This window comes from Ambystoma mexicanum, chromosome 6q, assembly GCF_040938575.1.
Source record: "Ambystoma mexicanum isolate Mex_15411 chromosome 6q, UKY_AmexF1_1, whole genome shotgun sequence".
In the NCBI taxonomy this organism is placed as follows: domain Eukaryota; kingdom Metazoa; phylum Chordata; class Amphibia; order Caudata; family Ambystomatidae; genus Ambystoma; species Ambystoma mexicanum.
The window spans coordinates 894,235,502-894,248,801 of NC_090937.1; the positions used below are offsets into that span (position 1 = coordinate 894,235,502).

The 13,300-nt window shown below is 42.4% G+C and overlaps 1 protein-coding gene across 1 annotated transcript in view; it reads left to right on the forward strand.

Moving 5' to 3' along the window:
* GALNTL6 (polypeptide N-acetylgalactosaminyltransferase like 6) overlaps positions 1-13,300 on the forward strand; it is a 2,999,321-nt gene that overhangs the window by 2,465,283 nt on the left and 520,738 nt on the right. The window contains exon 7 of the mRNA XM_069631416.1: positions 1,760-1,945. Within this exon, the coding sequence (XP_069487517.1) occupies positions 1,760-1,945 (186 nt within the window). The remainder of the gene's footprint in view (positions 1-1,759; positions 1,946-13,300) is intronic.

Consider the following 13,300-nt stretch of genomic DNA (forward strand, 5'->3'; position numbering starts at 1 on the left):
TTCCCCAGTAAATCATTAAGGTCTTCCTGTTGTGAAATGGGCAAGAGTTGCAGCCATGGTCACTGTGGTTACATTGCTAGGGTCTTTCTTCCACTCTTTCAAAAGATTCATGTTGAAGATTTTGGTTTTCTGACATCCATCAAGCTGTGATGTTACATAGTTTAATGGCCCTTTTTATCTAAGATTTGATGTGGGCCATACCACTTGGAAATCATGTTGTTCTCAAAGGTTGGAAGGAGAACGAAGACAGAATGACCAATTGAAAAGGACCTTGCGACTGATTGTTTGTCATAACTCACCTGTTCCTGCGCTTGGCCTAGATGTGTTTCACTATCTCTCTCACAGCGATCATGTGATCTCTCAATTTATGTGTGGTCTGGGAAGTTGGCAAAGTTCAACACATCTCGAGGTTCTGTTTGGTAGAGTAACTCAAAGGGGGAATTTCACAAGGAGGCTTGAGGGATCTTACAAACAGCAAAAGAGCCAAGGTTATCTTAATGTCCCAGAATGTCCATCGTCTTCCGCCAGCTTATATAAGATTCACTTTAGAGTCTGGTTGAATCATTCTACCATTCAATCCGTCTGTGGATGGTATACTGACATACTACACTGGTCTGTAAGGATGTCCTTGGGGAACTCGGGAAAAGAAAGATAACAGATGCTTTAATATCTGATGGCTGGTGTTATTCTGAAGGGTAAATACCTCTGGGTATCGGGTGGCATAGTCCACCAGTATACATTTGTTCCCCAGCTTGGATGTTTCGAGTGAGCCAACTGTATCCTTAGCTATTCTGGAGAAGGGGATTTATATGATTGGTAGGGTTTGCAAAGGTGCAGGAGGGACTGAAGTTGATGTTGTCTTCCGGCAGATTTCACAGGCCAAGACATGGGTCTTTTACATCTGGAAGCACTCCGGCCCAATAAAACCTAGGGACCATTTGGCTTTGTGTTTTTCCCACCCCTTGATGTGCTGCCATGAGATGAGAGTGGGCTAACTCAATGACTATCCTTGGGTGGCTCCTGGGAAACACTAATCGGGTTGGGGGAAGGCCATCTCTCAGTGAGCATTCCATTTGGCTTCAGCTATCACAGCTGATCGAGCATTACCTGAAGTCAATAGAAAAGAAGACCCTTGACATGGTATGTAAGATAGTCCCATATAAGCAGACATTTTTGCTGGTATAGTCTCTGTCCCCTAGAGGGGAGTCACTCCCAGTGAGGTCCACTTGCCCAGACCTCAATAGAGGGTCTTGTGGACCAAGGCTCACCTCTGTAGTCTCACGGGTGGATCCCATTGAGAGATGGTACCAATAGTCATGATTTGTCACAGGTGGTATGGCAGTCTTAGGTCCCAATGCAGAGTTTGGCAGATTTATCGTGAGAGGTAATTCTGCCATGTTAAATCCACTGATTTGTGGTGTTAAAGTGGAAGATTTATCTTCATCATGATGCTGGAGGTAAATCCTTCACGCTGACATCAAACACGTAGTTTGATGGTGCAGTAAAAGCGTGAAAACCACTATATTTTATCCACACAGCTAAATTTGTAACTCTGAGATACTACTCATGGTGTTAATTTTAAAAGGATCAGCAACAGTAAGGGATATTTGTCCTCTTAGAATGGTAAATTGATGTTGTAGTTTAAATGGCATGAATCTATTTTGTTTTTAGAATAGTAGTATCTTGATTTTTTGTGAATGCGAACATGGACTCATCACCATGGTCAGGCAGCATGCTCATGCTTCTCTTCTCTTTGCAGAGCACCTGAAGGAGAAACTGGAAGACTACATGGCTCTCTTTCCAAAAGTGAGGATTGTGCGTACCAAGAAAAGAGAAGGGCTCATCCGAACCAGGCTTCTGGGAGCATCGATGGCAACAGGAGAAGTTTTGACATTTTTGGATTCCCACTGTGAAGTAAACATTAACTGGCTGCCTCCCTTGCTTAGTAAGTTTTCGTTCTTCTACTATCTTCTTGTGCAGGATGCGTTGTTGTGACAATTGCTGAAAATACGGGGACAGTTAAGCATTTGGCGGAGGTGCAACATTTAACTTCAAACACACTCAACAAAAAAGTTGCATGTATGATGATTTAGCATTTCAATTTTGAATAAAATTGAATTCACTACAACAAATTGTTAAAGGGACATTATGTTTAAGTTGCACTAATAGGAACCCATGAAATGCATTGGAAAGCTTTGTAAAAGTGACATTATGGTTGCAAGGTAAAATCAAAAAAATTAAAGAAATGTGCCAGTTATGTTAAGCTTTGCAACCATAACTCGCTCCGCCGCCATGCACTTCGAAGACTAACTCCCTTGACATCAAAGTTGCAAACACAAATGTCTTAGAAGGAGTGATGAATTTGGGGATTTGATCACACCTTTCCCAGAAAAACTCTCTCCCCATGTGACCAGGTGAAGGCAGAAGCTGCCTGATCCTGACTCTGGGGGTGGGGGAGATGAAAATTGTGGCAATGGAGAGTTGTTGCCAGATGAGAGATGATATTCCCTGTTTCTCCTAGAACCTGATACTCCCCTCAATAACACAAACCTTATGGTATACTGTAATGTTCCATTAGTATGCCCCATGATGACTAATGTCAAAATTCTGAGATATCCTCTTTTACATTCACATCATGACACCCCCTGAACTTCTGTATCGTTATGTCATATTGTGGTGTAGACCCAGTTCAACCACTTTACACCAATAGTAGAACCCTTTCTAGCATCTCCTGTAATGACACTGAGAAGAGGAAGAGCATGGAAGCAATATAGATCATGGAACTGGATACAGAGTCTAGTTGTTTGTGGAGTGCAGATGGTGTTGCACTGTTTAAAAGCAGGAAGCGTAAAGATGGAAGGAAATTCACTTCACCTGACTTGGGTCAGGAAGTCGAGAGAAGCCAAGCTGTTAGCTGGACAATCGAGTACAGAGATGAAAGATGAGAGCAGAAACATCTCCCTAGTTCAGGCTAGGAACCCAGAGAGTGGAGAGCGAGGCAGAGCCACGGCACAGAGAGAAATGAAGGTAGAGGCGGGCCAGGAGAGTCATCCTCAAGGGCACCGGAGATGCCAAACTGGGATGCAAGGCAGTGGCGAAGCTTTGCGCTGGCAAGGGAAACCGGAGCATTAGGCAAACACCCTGCTGCTGCAGCGCAGAGCCGCTTGCCCCATGATGAGAAACCGAACACGAAGAAGGACCAGAGAGAGAGCAGGGAAGCCCGGAAAGCCACCACAATGCTGTTGAGCCCACGGTGGAGGGTTGAGACACTGGGTTGTGTTCTGGGAACTTATTACTCACTGAACGTGGGGTACCAAATCCCACGGTAGGCATACTAAGGGTTCTGAATAATCATGGTGCTTGGTGAAGTTAAAAGACAAGTACACAGAAATAAATAACAGTGAAAGACTATAAGAAAGAGGTACTTGGAGAAACTCTGATGCGTCCTTAATGGTGATGAAGATTGTGAAAGACCTGGCAGGAGAGTACACCAAGCAGTGTGAATGTGAGTCTGTGACCACACTCAAATACAGAAACGATTGTAAATTCCTGGCAGGAGAGTATCGCAGGCACAGAAAAGATGAAGGTTCAAGGGAAGTCTCATGTCCTTGGAACTGTAAAGAGCTGGCAGGAGAGTAAACAAGGCAATGTGATTGCTAGTGATTGCACCCAAATAAAGTGAACATTGTAAAGTCCTGTCAGGGGAGTAAACCAAGCAGTGTGATTGAGAGTCTGGGACCCACACCTAAATACAGTCAACATTGAAAAACAGGCGAGCCCGGGGAAGTTGGAAACATAAGGGAATGGAACTATACTTCATAGGTAAGAAAGGTGAATAAAGTGTGGAAAGCACAGAGTAGAAAATAACCCTGTGAGTGTGTGGGATCCAGGGGAAGGGAGCTGTAACCCCTGGATTGGTTAATGGCATGTGCTAGGAAAAAACCTGTGACTTTATTCTGGTAAGATGCTGAGAAACCAAGGGAAGGGAATCCCCCTCCTGAGCAGTGTGGAATTTTGTGGAACCTTTATAATGTGTTTGTTTGTACACCTTTTCTTTGGAACTTTGTGTTGGAACATTGTTTATGTTTGTGTTTATTGAATTTATATAGCGCTTTAAGCCAAAGTTTAAACATCGGAAAAGCTACTGACAGCAAGCTGAAATACTTAACCCCTTTACACATGTATCTGAGGTTAGCTTGTAAGGGTCAGGATAGGATTTTTAACAGAGAACTAAGAACTATTTATTTCTGGACATTCTGACACGGACATCCTTTAGTATTGTTGAGGTAAGGAATCCCCTAATATTGATAGGGTGCGATTGGTCTTTTTTCAACCCTTCTATTAGTTTAGAAGAAATGTACAGCAATCATCATAATGCTTATGTGTCCGAATCTTAATCCTGATTCATTACAAAGGCAAATACTTTAGTATACACCAATTGGGTGTTCTGTCAAGACATCCAGTTACATCAGGATTAAAAGTGTCATTGCAGCAGATAAGCCTTCCTTTAAGAAGATGCATATGAGCCAGTGTGGGTAGTTTCATGAACAAGAAACAGTTGTCAATAATATATGTATTGAAAGTAAAACATTTAATTGGAGAAGAATTGCATAGTGAGGGGGAAAATGTGTGCAAAACCAAGGGTTTTCCTCCATCTTATACACAGTAGTTTATTTTTAACATGGATAGTAGTGTCCTCTATATTTTAATTCACCATACAAAGGGGACAGGGAAGTTGGAACATGACTACCATCATAAGCAAATTCTGCAGTGAGGTGAAAGGATGACAAGAGGTAATAATAGCCAGATGTAAAATGACTGGGTCTATAATGAAAGCATTCTCTATAACATCCTTGATCCAGCTTTTTGATGGTTGTCAGCATAGCATAACTTGACAAATAAATAAAAACTAAGTTTCTTTTTTGTTACACACCATATTAGGTGTTCACTTCCATTATGGATGGTAATCAACTGTTCTCAGGATTAAGATGCATGTTTCCTTTTTGAAACATTCACGCATATGTTCTCCAGTTGGGATTCAGTCTGGAGAGGGTACACACATGAATATAATGGTCCAGATAAGGAGCAAAGAACCAGACAAGATCTTAAATTAAAATGCATCATAGTTTATGTGTGAACTTTTACAATGTAGTCCAGTGTAATAATTGAAGTAAGATTCACCTAAAGTCTCAGGATTAACAAAATAGCCCAAGTTAACACACATTTCAATTTAACTAACCTTTCTGGATTTCCTATCATTAGTTGGGTTTTGTCTCAGGAATTCTTCCCCAAGCTATTCCCCTAAAAATCGCTCACAATAACAGTCATTGGGGTTACCAGTACTCCAGCGTCTTCCCAACATTCAAAGTCCCTGGCATTATGGGCCATGCAACAACCTTCTCTTCTCTTTCATAACAAACTTGGGATTCTGGTTTCCTGCAACCTTTCCTGTCACATCTCTGAGAGTCAAACCTATATGTTTCTGGGTTGCATGCACCCTTCTCTAATAGTGTCTCAGTATATGATTCGCTGTAGAGGGCCTGCTTGTGGTCTCTCTTGGGATCTTTAGATGCCACATATGAGCCTCAAGAAATTGACTTTGTAGCAGAGTCACTGATAGATCCCACCTCCCCTGACCCTGGCAATTAGAAGGTGTCAAGATGAAAGAGTTGCCAACTATCGTGCACTTTCCCTTCATCTGTGATATCCAATCCTCTAGTCCCCACTCTCTGCTTCAATTGCCCCCTCACCCAACATCTGCCATAGTATATCCCCTCTGCTTCTTCCACTTCCTGTAACAGCTCTTCGAGTAACATCAGTCTTTCAGTTGCTTCTCATTTCTTCTCCTGTTACCTATTAACACTTCCTTTTTGACAGCTGTGGGCATCTCAGAGCTCCTATAAACCATTCACCACCATTGGGTGCCTCCTGTTCCTCAAGCTCAAACCTTTCATATTGTGAGGTCTATGTCTCTGTCAGTTTCCCCCTGCTTTTCTTCTTCTGCTGTTCTCCTCCTTCCTTTACTAGTGTCCCCACATTGTTAATAGACTAAGTTCCACCTCCCTTCTGACTCCTTAAGATATTCATCTCCCTCACCTTCCCTAAGTGCACTGTTTTCCATCCTCTGCCCTTTAATCATATCACCACCTGATGTTCACGCTTTTCCTCCTACTGATTGTCAGTTCCTACTTCCATCTGATGATCAACTCCTTCTTACTGCTTGTGTAATACTCCTTCCATATCCTGATACTCTAATCACACCATTTCTATTTCCTTCAACTTCCTGATGCTCCCCCTTTATCTCTTTAGTGTCTCATCTTTAAAACTTCTGATATATCATTTCTACCACCTCCTTATTTGCTCCAAACACATTTCTGATATTCCCTTCCTGCCAACTCTTTAAGATCTCTTCTTTCAGTCTTTTGGTATTCCTCCCCTTCTTAGAGTCTCATCCATCAAATTCATGATATGCTTCCCCTTTTGCTTCCATTTTCACCTCACATACCTGACTCAGACCTCCAGCTCTTAGGATCCACTGTGTTCCAGCCTCCTGTATATCAATGCCAGCCTGTGCAAATTGTCATGTACTTGAGCTCCTTCTCCAGCTTTAGCTCTCTCTGACAGGCTGAAGCTGTGATTTGTTTAATAGAACTGTATCTCCTGGGAACTAAGGACTTTGGGTGTGTTGTGCCTTATAAGAGTTGATTAACATTAACATTAACAAACCTGGGGCTGGCCCTTTTGTGAGGGTATGCACCAGTGAGGGTACATGTGAGGGGGACATAAATTGGCTTGCTGGCTGTAACTGCCTCACCCATGCTTGATTTGGACTTTGGGAACTCTACCAAGCCTTCATAAGGCTGATCAAACATTTTGTTTTATTGGCTTTCTATTTGTGAAGCATCAAACCTCCTGCTGTTTTCATGTGGTCTTTGGAGATCTTGGAGTGTATGTTTGTGGTCCGTTGGTTTTCTTTCTGATGGTGACAATAGAAAAAAGTAAATTTCCCCTAGCAGAGATTCCTGGTATTACTGGTTGGAAATTGACATTAGTTTGGCCATATTGTCCCAATTGAGCCCTTTCCAGTTTATTTTGCTGTGATTGCTGGGCTTGTGTGTGTGGCTGGTGCACAAGTTGAAATGTTGGTAAAATGGATCATGTGGTGGCTACTCCAGATGACTGAAATGCAGGGTTGTAGTGGTATGAATCTAGTGTGTGTCCATCTGTGTGTGTATCTCCATTGACCATTTGTTTCAAATTTAGACTTGCTAGCTGAGTGCTGATGGAGTTTGACTATGTTTTGTTTTCTCACTCAAACCAGTTGATGATGTCTCCCAGCACAATTATGTTGTAGTGTTTCACTTCTAGGTTGGCTATTGTGTCGTTTTATAGTGAAGCTCTGTTTTTATGTGGGTGGTCTGTATATGAGTTGGACAAGTATATTTAGTTGGTTGCAGAGTTTGAAAATGAAAAGGAGAGTTTCACAATCTTCAATATATGTTGATGATATACTTGAGGCAGTGATGTGATTTATGTGGGCCACAGTGAGTCCTCCTCTTCTGTCCTGTCTGTTTGCTTGTATAAGTTTAAAACATTAAGTGATGGTTTTATGGGCTATTAATTTGTAGTTGTCTAATAGCAATGTTTATTCTGAGGAAAAGGGCATCTGTGCCACCTTCACTTAAACAGTCATAGATTTCCGTTTGTGTGCTTGTCTTTCAATGAACGTTTATTAGGCTGCAGCGTATTGTGTTGTTTTGGGTGTTGAATTTGTGTAGAGTTCTTGAAGTGGTATAGGAGTTATGGAGCCCTCAGGTTATTGACTTATAGGTTGAGTATTGCTGGTTGTTGCAGTGTTTAATGAGGTTTCATCTGTTTCCTTGTTGACAGGCTCTAGTAGATTGCATGTGGGGTCAGTATGTCCTGCAGGTTTGCATGTGGATTTTATGGCATTAATGTTCCATTCTCTCATTATGAATGGTGTATTCAGTGTGCTGTGTTCATCTGTTGCTCAATTACCTGCTTCTTTATTTTGGGTGACACAGTTTTGGGTTGTGAGAAGCACTCTAATTGGAGGGGATGTTCTATCCAAGGTTCTATTAGGGTCTTCTGCTGTATCACATGATGTAAGAGGTCTTAGGTCTAACTTTTGCAAATGGATTGTCCTTATTTAATTGGTGAAGGTGATGGTTCTGTGATGGTGTAGGATTGAGAGGGAGGTTCCTGTGATTTTACACTTGCCTACTATTTGGTTCCTTTCTTGCACTGTTCTCCTTCCTTATCAGTTTGTCTTTCTTGTATTGAGACATTGGCCCTCATTACGACCCTGGCGGAAAGGGGTTTACGCCGGCGTAAACCATGGCGCCCCTTTCCGCCTGACTACGAGTTCCCGTAGCGCCATGGTGATTTCTACGCCTGCTTTTTGCAGGCGGAAAAATCCATGGCGCTACGGGACTTGTTGTTAATTACGCCACCGTAATTTACGGTGGCGTAATTAACGCCTTCCCCACTCCCATTATACCCTATGGGGCAAAAATGGGAATGGGGAAGGGTAAATGGGGATTGGGGACTTACCGCCCCGCCAAGGTCGGAATGGGGCGGTAAGTCCGCCAACCACCATGGCGGAGTTGGCAGCTTAGCGCCATGGACCATGGTGCAAATTGCACCATGGATCTCCGCCAGGGTCGTAATGAGGGCCATTGTCTGAAGGTCTTTGAAGTAGGTTTAATGTTGTTGTTTGTCAATCCATCTTTTGTTATTTTGCAAGAGGGCAGTGTTGTGGAGGTGCAGTTCCCTCATGTGGTTGTCATTTCCTGAGGAGATGGTTTGAGGTATGCCTTCACTCTTTATTGGTAGTCAAAATTGACAATTGTTTGGATCACTGTAAGTGGGCCGTATACGACTGTGGTGACACTTGCTCTGTCTGTTATTATCTCTATGTACCAGCTATGGGCTAGTTATTCAGGTATTTATGGTAAACAGCCCAGTTATGTGCTAGGTATGCAGAAAGGTTATAGTACACAGGCCATAGTAGGTACTAAGTTATGCAGGTAGTTATGTTGAACAGCCCACATATTTGGTAGGTGTGCAGACAGTTCATGTAAACCACACAGCTATGTGCTTGGTATTCCAAAATGTATGGACACAAATCCCAGCAATTTCACAATTATATGGTCATTCATGATGGGCTGCCTGTATATGTCGATGGTAAGCCAACAGGTGTGCTAAAAAACTATGTTATGTGCTAGACATGAAGACACCTATGTTCTAGATGTGCAGACAGTTAATCCAAACAGTCCAGCTAAGTGCTTGGTAGGCTGATTGTTATTGAAAAATCCCAGGTGTGTCATAATTATATTGACAGGCATGATAAGCCTACCGGTTGTGTGTTTGGAAAGCAACCAAGCAAAGTAAACAGCTCAGCTTTGTGCAAAGTATTCATGCAGAGTGTTAAAGAAATCTCCCAGCTTTGCCATAATGAGGTAGACAGTTAACATAAACACCCCACTATGTCTTAATTATGCAGATAGTTCTGGTAAACAGGCCATCTATGTGTTAGGTATGCAGATAGTTATGGACAATAGCTGTGCTATGTCATTATTACAGACAGGTATGTTAAACTGGCAGATTATGTGTTTGGTAATAAGAAAAATCTGATAAATAGCCTACTTATGTGCTAGGTATGCAGAAATGTATGGAATAAATCCCTGCTAGGCTGCTATGTCATCATTATTCATACAGTTAAGCTAATATATCCATATATGTGCAAGGTATGCAGATCGGAGTGGCAAACTACCCAGCTATATATGCATATATTTATGGAATAAATCCCTGCTAGGCTGCTATGTCATCATTATTCATACAGTTAAGCTAAGATACCCATATATGTGCAAGGTATGCAGATCGGAGTGGCAAACTACCCAGCTATATATGCATTTATTTATGTTAAACAACCCAGCTAAGTGTTCAATATTAAAAGGGTTATGAAAAATATCCCAGTTATTTCATACTTATGCAGACAGTTAGGTTAAACAGTTTATATATTTGCTAGTTATGCAAACAGTTATGATTAACAGCCTGGTTGTGTCATAAGTATGCAGTTATGGTAAACAGTCCAGATATGTGCTAAGTATTGGGAAGAATCAAATGGAGTTAGCAAGGATTCACCAGTGGTAGCCTCATCCCATGTGGCATGGGGACAGCAGCCGCTACCTGATCCTTACTCTGGGGTGGCTATATGAGGGAGGATCACATTGGATTAGGTGTGATATCCCCCACTTTCCCATGAGGGAGACCCCCTGTTGCCCAATACCCTAATGGCCTATTGTCATGTTAATTCTCCTTTAAGTAGACCTGATCTTCCATGTGCCATCTTTGAAAAAGATCCTACAACAAAAATGCATCAGAAACCATCAATGGGCTTCACTTACCACAACCACCCAAGTACTGAGACGAGGAGGAGGAAATAACTGAAACACAGAAAAAAACGTATTGAGCGTACTAGTTGTTGGAGGAAGGCACCTGTGCATGGGACCTTTAAAGATGTGAACTGAACTCTAAGAAGCAGCTCAGGAGAAGACGTGACTGCTTTATTGAAGGCGGACAGAGGCTGGAGTCACAGGCCCATGTGCGGAAGCTGGAGACACAAGCCGGTGGGGCGGAGCAATAGAGTTTGCCGGCAGGGAAGGACAGAGACGTGGTGTAAATGAGGAGTGCCGTGGAGATGCCAGGAACCGTGAGATGGTCCATGAGCATCTGGCAGCCAAGAGAAGCTGCATTCTCCTTACCAGGGAAGCCAACGGGCATGAGCAGAGCCAAGAGGAAGCCTGAAGAGATGTCAGAGCCGCCCAGAGTGGCGAAGGTATGACACGAAAGCATGAGCAAGCCCAGAAATGCTTCAGAGAACTAATGAGTCTGCCAGAGCAGAGTGAGGACCCTGGGGCATTTTGTCGACCACAGCAAAGACAAATAGACCATTGTATTGGAACGTTACAGAAAGCAAAATGACAGGAATATTGTTTATAATCCAGGAGAGCAGAACATTTTGAATATTGTGAAATTACGGAAGTAAGGTAATTCCTTGTCAAGTTGATATGCCAAGCCAACAAGAAAGTTAAATGCTACCTGAAGATATGAGGCACTTTAAGACAATAGGAGTCCTGACAAGCATTCACCAGACAGTTGTGAATATAAGAGAACTCCTGGCAGGGGATTACAACAGGCAATTGCGAGTGCAAGCGAAGTCCTGGCAGCAGAGCGCATAAGGCTGTTGAAAGTGCATCAAGAGTCCTGGCAGGGGAGTCCACCAGGCAATTATGAGTGTGAGAGAAGACTTGGCAGGAGAATACACCAGGCAGTTGAGAGTGCATCAAGAGTACTGACAGGGGAGTATAACAGGCAAATTGCAAATCTGCAAGGAGTGTGAAGCAGAAACAATGTTTTTTAAACAAGGAAGGAATGTGTGTTACAGTAAGGAACTATTTATTAAAGTGGAACTTTTAAGGCTGAAGAGTGATTGTCTGTGGACCAAGAAAGAGAAAAAGGGACTGTTAGACCCAGAAACATTTTGTGATACCAGTGACGAATCCAGGAGAATAGAATCCCCCTCTGGAAGTAAGGTGTTTGCCATCCTGGAGAACATTTACTTTGGAGTTATTCTACTTTTATTTAAGAACACTGTTCGCAAGTACCAGCTTATATACATTTAACTTGTCACTTTGTTATGTTGTTTTATTGTGAGGGTCAGGATAGATTGTTTGGATGTATGAAATTCTTACAAAGATAGATCCGCAGTTTTGTTTTTTTGGGTAGGGAAACTCCTTAATAGTATACGGTCAGAGAGGCATTTGTCTAACCTATTCACTTTGAATAAAAGTCTATAAGCCAAATATGACAACTTTGTGTCCGGCTTTCATTTCTGACCCCTCACTTAATGTCTTAGGTGTGGGATCAGACTCAGTTGACACAATCTGGGGTTCCCGCACAAGTAGAGTAAACTCTATCCCCACAGTTCCTACAGCTGAGAAAGAGTGGATTAACATTGACACTCCCACTTTTGGATCATGCACACAAGTGACCAAGATAAGTTCCTGTTCCATCACCCTTGTACTTGGGGAGATATCTAAAAAGGTCCTCTTTTCTACCAGTGCACTGGGACCTACAGAAAGATCATGAGCACCGCGTCACTGTCTGGGCCAAAGAGTAGAAGTCTGGTTTCTCCCTTTGACCTCCCAAGCCATGTTCCCCACTATGAATAATGTGGAGGGTCATACTTATAACCTTTTTTTTTTCCTCACAAATATTGAATTCCAGTAGGGACAAAATAATATTTTCACTAGAGCTTAAGGTTGAAATCCCTGCCAACTCAATTATTTATCTTATGCCTCGCGGTGAAACTAGGCAAAAGGGAATATTAAAGGTATTTCCTCTGTTGTTCAGTGGAAAGAAAATACAAATTGCTCTCCTGAACTTGTTTTACAATCTGATACAGATTAAGAGGGATGGGCTGATAGGACTCTTAGTGTACGAAACCCCCTAGGTACCACTGCTCCAACTGAATTCTTGGAAAGGAGATAGAGAAAACCCATAGAAACCACCAGGTGTGAAGTGGGAGCAAGACTTATTTTTTTTTGTGTGTGTGGCTCGAAGCTAAAGGCAGAGAAAAACTCTGATTCTAGTTGTAATGAGACCGAGTCAGGATTACAAGGGCAAGAGAAAAGCGCTCCTGATACCCCAATGACACAGGATATTCCTCTTCCTTTGAAAATAGAAACTACAGCCACTGCGTTATATTCACCATAGAATGCTAGACCATCATTTCCATGGGAGACAGATTGGATCCCTCATGAGAAGAATTTGGATTCCCTTCATAGCATTGCCATTTAGACCAGGAGGAAATAACTGGGGCCACAACCAGTTCCTGATTTATGTATGCCATTGAATATTGTGCCAGAAATAGTTTTGTTCCTACTATTGCCAAAATCACAGTCATCAATTGGCAAATCTTCTTGGGTTCTCTCACAGGATGCAGCAACGACTTACATTGCTCAGGCACTCTCACAGAGCACAGCTACCCATTATAGTTCTCTTGCTCTCTCATGAGATGCAGCCAGCCCTTAAATGTCTCTGTCTCTCGCATAGGGCTCAGCCACCTAATGCATTTCACAGGCTCACTTACAGGATACAGCCACTCCTTCAACTTCCTGTGCTTGCTCAATGGCACAGCAAGACCTATGGTCTCAGGATATCCTAAAGTACACTGACAGTACCACCTACTAATTTTCACAAGATTTCCAACAAA